The sequence below is a fragment of the Oppia nitens genome, unplaced genomic scaffold (assembly GCF_028296485.1).
Source record: "Oppia nitens isolate AA-2021 unplaced genomic scaffold, nextdenovo-longstitch-racon4-pilon3 scaffold29_pilon_pilon_pilon, whole genome shotgun sequence".
In the NCBI taxonomy this organism is placed as follows: Eukaryota; Metazoa; Arthropoda; class Arachnida; order Sarcoptiformes; family Oppiidae; genus Oppia; species Oppia nitens.
In genome coordinates this window covers 413,053-422,500 of record NW_026533209.1, presented here as the reverse complement: position 1 = coordinate 422,500, position 9,448 = coordinate 413,053, and the positions used below count along the sequence as shown (strand labels likewise).

The 9,448-nt window shown below is 28.2% G+C and overlaps 1 protein-coding gene across 1 annotated transcript in view; it reads right to left on the bottom strand.

The window, feature by feature from the left end:
- LOC128954810 (forkhead box protein O-like) overlaps positions 1-9,448 on the bottom strand; it is a 29,058-nt gene extending 19,610 nt beyond the window's left edge. The window contains exon 1 of the mRNA XM_054300408.1: positions 8,508-9,448. Within this exon, the coding sequence (XP_054156383.1) occupies positions 8,508-9,071 (564 nt within the window). The 5' untranslated portion in view covers positions 9,072-9,448. The remainder of the gene's footprint in view (positions 1-8,507) is intronic.

The window sequence follows — 9,448 nt, the reverse complement described above, 5'->3', positions numbered from 1 at the left end:
GTGGTTAGTGGTATAGAGTATGGGGTCATAAGTCATACTTATTGCCTATTTTTAGGGACAGACTGCTAGTTGAGAGGTTAATTTCTGAGCTCTCTCTCTCTCTCTCTCTCTCATCATGTGTGAACTCAGCGCACCTGTACTTTAAGCTTATATGTATGTATTCAATACGTGGCCATATATTTGGCTTTTTTATCAAAAAAAAATTATTCAATAGTATGTGTGTATTCATTGTACAATTGAGAGAGCATTATGAGGACATACAGTACATTGAGTGACGAGAGAGAGAGAGAGAGAGAGAGAGAGAGAGACATATAAAATAAATGTGAGAGAGATAGCGGTTATTGAGTTTTATATACATTTATATATTGAATATTTTTACAGTTACGATTGCTCCACACAGTCTATTATTATATTGTATATTATTAAAGCAGTTAGGTTAGACCTGCTGCTGGCACAGGTATGCATGTAGATGTACTGTATGTAGATGTCTATGTGTATATATATGTGTTGCTGTCATACACTGTTACCTTCAAGTGCTACACATATTTAAATATATTATATTTATTATACATTGATTTTTTATCAATATATATATATATATACCAGTATATATCCCCCACCCAACAAAAAAATCTAAGATATAAATGTGATTTTCATATACCCGTACTTTCTTACTTAATCAGTTCAGGGGAGAGGGGGTGCGCACGGGTTATACCCTTATTTTATTCACATATATATATATATATATATATAGCTCACACACACATTGCCAAACCTCAAAATAAAACCTATTGGGATCACACACACACACACATACTAGCAGATGAACATACATACATACATACATACATCCATACATCCCTTACCCATACATAACCGGATCATTTTTGTTCAGTATGCATACATTTTTTTCTGACTACTAATTTTGTTTGATTTATGTGATATTTTTGCAGCAATTTTTTTGTATGTGTGTATGTGTGCTAAAACTTGGGGTCAACCGGTTATGTGTGGTGTATCGGCAGCACACACACACACACACACACACCACACCGATTTCCCAGACAGTCACATATATATATTAGAGTCACACACACATTAAGAGTTTGTCAAGTGTACACTCAGTATATATATATATATATATATATATATATAGAGGAAAAAAAGGTTAAAGACACGACCGACCGCTTGACCCCCTCCCCTCCTCTGCACACAAAAAAACGTATGGACGACTGGCCATACCTTTCCCTAAATACCTAATAACTCTCTCTCTCTCTCTCTCTTTCACACACACACATTAACTAACTCTCCCCTATTGCCCAAAAATTAGACAATAGGTACTACCCAAACAAAACACAAAAATTCATACAGAGTTCAATCACCACCAAAATAAAAATCTATGAGAGAGAACCCACCTTTAAAAATAGGTATAACTTTATAGTGTATACCATCATCATCTCTAACCCCAATTATCAAACATCATATATAGATTAGTATTTAGTAGTAGTAGTAGTAGTAGTAATGGTGGTAAATGAAAATATATATAAATATATCAAATGAACAGTTATATTATGCATCAGTCCTAACTGTAGTAGTAGTAGTAGTACTATATGGTGGCGCGATATCGTATATCATATGATTATAACTGGGAAAATGTATATATTTTATAATAAAATAGAGAGAAAAAACTTAAAGAGAGAGAGAGAGAGAGAGAGAGAGATTGTATGTGGAAATGGATGTACAGTATGTGTATGTCTGGGTCTTCGGTACAAAAAGCAAAGTACAGTTCACTATCCATACATACATACAATCTCTCTCTCTCTCTCTCTCTCTCTCTCTCTCTCTCTCTCTTAACAAACGAGTTGTAATAAAACCAAAAAGTGAGTGAGACTTTTTGGATAATAATAATAATAATAATAATAATAGTTAGGGAAACACATACAGCATATTAGTTGAATGAGAAACGGAAAGGGAGGGCTAAACTAAAAGAGTGAGGTGAGTAAAGTATAAGTACAGTGAGTGTGTGTGTGTGTGTGAGTTGGGGTTATGAGAAAATATTGAGTGCAAAAAATAAAATAAAAAGATATTATAGACTGGAGAAGCCGTACATAGAGAGAGAGAGAGAAAAAGATATTTGAAGACAATTGGCGAAAACTACGGAGGGTTATGGGTATGGCTTCTTAAGCGTCGGTAAAACGTATTTATCATCAACACATACAACCAACAAAAACCATATACAGTGTATATACAGTGTATATTATACAGTACTACTCATCTAATACCCCTACTATTCCCCGACACATCACATAAGCACCGGTTGCACCGTTATGTGTGTGTGTGTGTGTGTATATGTATGTATGTATGAGCTTAAAAAAACATATAACAATCAGATATACAATTGTTCACACAATTGTAGAAACTCGAGATAATTCAATTGAAATTTTTTTTTTATTTTATTTTTTTTTGGGTCCAAAAATAGCTATATATGTCAAAAAAATATTATGCAAAATAATTTTGGTTTTTTTGTTGGGGGGTAGGGAGTAGGGGAGGGAATATTTGCATATATATAGTAAATACATTCAACAAGAAAAATTTTAACAAATAATTAATCATTATATAACTTATTATATATTGTTATAAATTACTAATAACTATAAGCTACAGTATTAGCTAACATATGCTACTATTACTACTAAATAATTATGAATATAATAATAATACTAATAATGAGATATAATTTAATAGTATTATATAATAATTTTACATATCATATGAAAATTAAGCAAATTATTAAATATCATCTAATGGTTAATAAACTTCATATAATACATAATTTATATTTTATAATATTGATAATTACAAAAAAAAACATGTTTGTCTATTATTCAATTTGTATGTGTGTGTGTATTAAAATGTTAAATTCATATAAAATATTAATATAAATATATATATATATATTTATCATCTAATTTGCTTGGGCTTATCTATCAATAATTTTTTTTAAGTATTATTATTATTACTAGTATTATGATATGTGTTATAACTTATGTATTACTGTATTATATACTGTATATGCAATTTTATATCACACCAATAATTGAAGAGCAAAAAACTTGCATTTTAATCAACAACAAAAAAAGTTTATAATAATTATTATATATATATATATATTTAAGAGAGAGAGAGAGAGAGATAATAAATATTATATCATGTTTTTTCGTTAGCCATTTGTTAGTATTTTTTTATTTTAACTAAAATAAATTTATTTTTAAAAAATATTACTTAAACAACACACAAAAAACTCTAAATAAGAAACACATTGTGTGTTTGATTATTAAATCAATGATTATTATAAAATAAAAAATAAAACAAAGTTAACTATAACTACTATTAACTACTAATACTACCACCACCACTACCTACAATATACAGTATATTTATTAATACAGTATATTGATTGCCATTATTACTTAAATATCATCCAATGTACTACCTATTACTACTACTATAAAGTCGCATGACCTAGGCAATTTTTGTTTTATCAAAAAAAATTGTCATTATTTAAAAATCAATTTATTATAGTAATAGTAATATCATAATCATTATTAAATAACTGTATTAATGACTTTTCAAAAAAACTACTAGACATTGTGTTTGCAATTTTTTTGCTGCCAGTATATATTGTATATAAAAATCTATTAAATAACAATAATTATTATTTTTTATATAAAATTTATTTATCATTAAAAAAAATAAATCAATAACCATTGAATAAAAAAATTGCACTAAATTGCATAGATATAACAATAATAATAATTTATAAAAATTAACAATTAAATTATATATATATATATTTAAAATTTATGCATACAATATATAGTATTTTTCTGGCAATATAAAAATTAAAAACACCTTGGTGATTGTGATAATTTTCTAATAACAACTATTCCAATACACACACATATATATATACATTGTATATACGGTATATTGAATATATATATTATATATACCGTAAATATTCATTGAAATATACAGTATATACCGGTATATTCTGTATATATATATATATATTAAATATATTCACCAAACCGTTTAACACACCAAACATATTAGACACTTGACATTAAAAATTTATGGCTTTTTTTGTGTTGCAGTTGTTGAAAAAGGGTTACACTCTTACATACCGTATATATATTACACAAAATAAATTATAAATAGTTATCAATGGGGTTAGAACAGGTAAGTGAAAGTGTGCGCCACTACCACCAACACCACCACCTAAAAACTTTGAATATACAAATCATTGAACACTACATTATCATCTGGTGGTGGTGGTGGTGGTGATGGTGTATAGTGGATACTACTAGTAGGGTAATGGTGTGACTAAACAATCTGGTGCACTGGGTATCTCGGACATCTCTACGGTATAACAAATGAGAGAGAGAGAGAGAGAGAGACAACCTGACAATAAGGATATGTAAATAATTTATTGCCTCCCAGTTTTAACAACACCAGCACCCCCACTAGCCCCCAGTTAAGCACTGGTATATACTGTATATATATGTTGGATCACCCTTTGGTCACTTTGCTATGTGAAAGTGAAAGAGAGACAATCGCATGGCTTAGGTATCAGAGCGCCGGGCATTAGTTTTCTGGATCAGTTACACACACACCTCTGGACAATACTGTATATATATTAAGCATATGTTTTTGCGATGTATGTGTGTGTGTGTGTGTGTGTGTGTGTGTGAGGGGCGACATAGACATCTGTGTGTATGTGTGTGTGAAAGTGTTTGGTCAGCACAATGGTCGGGTGATAATCCAGAAATTGAGATAATTTATTGCCCACTCATTTAATCCCATCCATTGGTGTGATAACCTAACAACACACCACCGCTATCCCACTCATCTTAAACATGAGTATAACATATACTGTATTGTATTATATATATATATATAAAACCCTTTCACTTATGACCTTGGGGTCAATTGTCTACTATATACCTATGTAGATGAATGTGTCAATTGTGTGTATGTGTATGTATGAAACATGTATTGGGTGATGGTAATATATGATAACTAACTGTCCTTGTTTCTAAAGTCACATATGCGCTTACATAAATCATACATTATTGATTTACAAATAATAATAATAATAATAATTTATATACATGTGTTCATACTATTACTACTACTACTACTACTACATACTGGTCAGTCACCTTAACCTAACCGGGCGCCGGTAATTGGATTTACACTCTTACTAGTAGTACTAACTATAATCTCATTACATTTTTTTTTTGGAAAAATACAGGTACATTTGCAACAAAATGTGTTATTTAAAAACTATAGATATAATATATATATATAATAGATTATATATATATACAGTATAATATATTTTATAAATGGAAATTTTTTCACCAAAAAAAATAAATTTTATATACTGTATATATAATAATAATAGTAATAATAATAATAATTTCTAATTAAAAAATTATTACTGATGTTATTAGACAAATAAATTATAACTATATTTATATATATACTTCTATCTTGTCTGAATTATAGTCTAGAATTTTTTTTATAAATATATATATATAAAATATTTCTATAAATTATCTTTCTCAAATTTCAATAACACATTACAAAATACAACCAATAACAAAACAAAAATAAAAAAAAAATTAACTATCTATTTTATTTTTACTTATTAAACAAAAATTATATATATATATATTTAATATTATAATAATATATCTCTCAATAAAATCATACACATAAAAAAATTGTTGTGCATTTTCCCCTCAATAATAATAATAATAATAATTTATTATTATATCCATATAAAATAATATTAAAAAAACACACATACACAATTTAATTTGTTTTCAATAGTTATCAGCTAACTAACTAACTGTCCAATCAAATCAATTAAATTAACTAGCAACACACACACACACACACACACACATCAAACTAAAAATATATAATATTATTATCAATGATAATTTATCATGTTTATATTATTATACTTTTTAATTTTTATCATTATACTGTATTTATAAGTAATAGTTTTATTTTAATTATTATAATTATTTATATATATATAATTTTGTAACTTTTTTTTTATAAATTTTATTTTTAGATAGTTTTTTTAAGTGCAATATGAGAGTGAGTGAGTGAGTGAGTGAGTGAGTGAGTGAGWGAGAGAGAGAGAGAGAGAGAGAGATCAGGAAATTTTGTCATCAGGAAATAAATTTCAAAAAAAAAATATTATTTTTTTTATTAAACAGTTTTTGTAATGAAACTAAAAAAAAAATTTATTTTTATAATTTTATTTTTATTCAAACAAAATTATAATATTAAATATAAATTTGATCATAATATGATCATAATATCAATTTGATAATAAATATAATCAGTACGACACATACAACACACGTATTTTAGTGAATTATTTTACTATAAAATGAAATACTAATAACAAAAAAAAAAATAAAACTAATTAAAATAAAAATTATTAAAGCATTTCAATTAATGACTACGTATTAAATAAATTTTTATTTTACATTTTATTTTTGTTTAATTTATAAAAATCATAAGACTCTCTCTCTCTCTCTCTCTCTCTCTCTCTCTCTCTCTCTCTCTACGATACGATTGAAGTGTATATTATTACATATACAGTACTATACTATACTATACATATACTTCCCATTAAGAAACACCAGATAGCTATTACATACCATACCATTGCTATCTCTCTCTCTCTCTCTCTCTCTCTCTCTCTCTCTCTCTTTCATCGATAACACCATTTAAATGTCGGTTAAGCTTTGCATTGCATCTCATAAGACATCAATAAAAAAAAATTTAAAAACTTTAACACAGATTTAATTAAAGATATATATATATATTTAAAAATATTAAATTCATATTCAACATATTCATCAAAAAATTATAATATTTATAATACATTAAATAATAATGATTAACAATTTCATACACTAATAATGTATTTGATAAAAATATTTTAAATGCCTATATAGTTAATATTAATATTGTATAATAATATATGCCAGCACTTATCATATATATATATAATAATAATATACATGTACATTATCATATAATACAGTATATACATGTATATATATATATAAATTTATATATAATTTATAGCAAATTCAATATAGTAGTAGTAATATTGTAAGTGTGTGTGTGTGTGTGTGTGTGTGTGTGTGTGTGTGTGTGTGTGTGTGTGTGTGTGTGTGTGTGTGTGTGTGTGTGTGTGTGTGTGTGTGTGTGTGTGTGTGTGTGTGTGTGTGTGTGTGTGTATTTCCAATGTATGGTATTTAAGTAATACCATATCTAACTTAAATAAATTTGTGTGTGTGATAATAATGTTAATAATAATAATAATAATAAAATTAATTTACTCTATTAAATAAATTAAGTTAAATATATATATAGATATATATATCTCAACATTATCTGTATGACTGACTACCCATACATTCCGCATACATTGCGCTTTAAATACCATGTCTTCAATAACTATATAACACTATGTATTTATTATACTGTATATAAATTATATTGCATAACTAAATTGATTAATGGCGGCATATATATAAATATATAAATTATTATTATCCAAGATTATATTTAATTAATAATATTAGTTAATTTATTTCTATTTTTTTAAAAAAATAAAATTGTTGGCATGGTGCTTAATACATAATTTATCTTGATTATATAGAAGATAAACTAAAAATAATAAAAAAAACTAACAATAACAATAGCTACCAAGTACCAAGTAAATAGTCTACTAATTGTCTAATTATAATTTTAAAAATTTAGCAAGATATATTTTTATTAAAAAATTTAAATTGTATGCACTAGCAATTTAACAAAATCAATAATAATAATTTCACATATAAATGTATACAAAAAATTATATATTTAATAATTATAATAATCAATTTCACACACCAATCGATACATTGCATATCCCTGCCCCACCACACCACCACCTCTCTACCCCCACCACCTCCCTACCCCCACCCCCACCCCGAAAAAAATTAATAGTATAGTAATTAACAATACGGATGTGTTTAAACAAACACAGACACACATACATTGTGAAATATAACCTAGGATATTTAGTTATTTATATAATAATAATAATAATACATAAATAAATATGATTGCACACACACACACAATTAATACAATATAAGCAAACAAACAAACAAATAAAATAATAATAATAATATGTGCATGATAAAATAATGAAATTCATCCAGTAATAAAAGTGAAATTAAATAACACTACTATTACTACTACTACTACTACTACTACTACTACTGTATAATAGGATCTCTAGTAGTAGAGTTTAATGACCCCCCTATACACACACACATACACCTCCCATTAAAACACAGGGGGTAAGCGGTATATATATATATGATAGTTAGTATAAAAGTTTGTTTTTTTTAAACACTTACTTTCCAACCGGCGCTTGAATTACTGTCGCCCTTATCCTTAAAATAGGGTACATTCTGGACCATCCAGTCGTATATCTGGGACAGTGTCAGCCGTTTATCTGGCGAACCATTGACGGCCTGTGTAATCAGGTCGGCGTAGGACATGTTACCCCAGGCATTGCGCCGGGAGGTGTTCTTTTTGGGACCGCCCGGACCACCACCACCACCGGCGGCGCCGCCAACCGGTGTCGACTGGCCAGACATATGGCCGGCAGCTGCAGCCGATACACAATCGGGCATACCGTCGGACATGCCGCCGCCCATACCATCGCAATCTAGACCGGCCAGCATTTCGTGAGACGATCCGTTAACACTACTGTGACCATCCATACAGCCGCCGCCGCCGCCCAGACAGCCATCGTTGATAAGCTGATCGTCCAATTCTTGGCCAATTGTTGGCAAACCGGAACCATCGAAGTCGCTAATGTCGGGTCGGGGCAGTGGCCACGTGTTTGAACGCGACCGAAACGGTTCCGGGTCAAAGTCAAGCTCCAGTGGCTCTAACTTTGGGAATATTGTGTCCATTTTTGTTGTTGTGTTCCCGTCGGGTATTATTATTATTATTATTACACAAACACTTAACTAACTAAACACAGGAGGAGGTGTTGGATCACAAAGTTTTGTTTGAATTAATTATCAGTCAATAAAATATTGTTTTTTTTTTTAAATAATTTGATTAATTTTTTGTTGTTGTAATTGTATTTATTATCCAAAATTTTTTTTTTAAAAAATTAAATTCAATTCAAAATCACAATTCAATTCAATGTTGATATATTATCATCAATGGATCAGATGATGATAATAATGTTATGGTCAGTAGTGCTGCTGAGGCACTGGATATTATTGGTTGTATTATATACAGTACATCCATATCATTATATCGTATATATATATTTATTCAT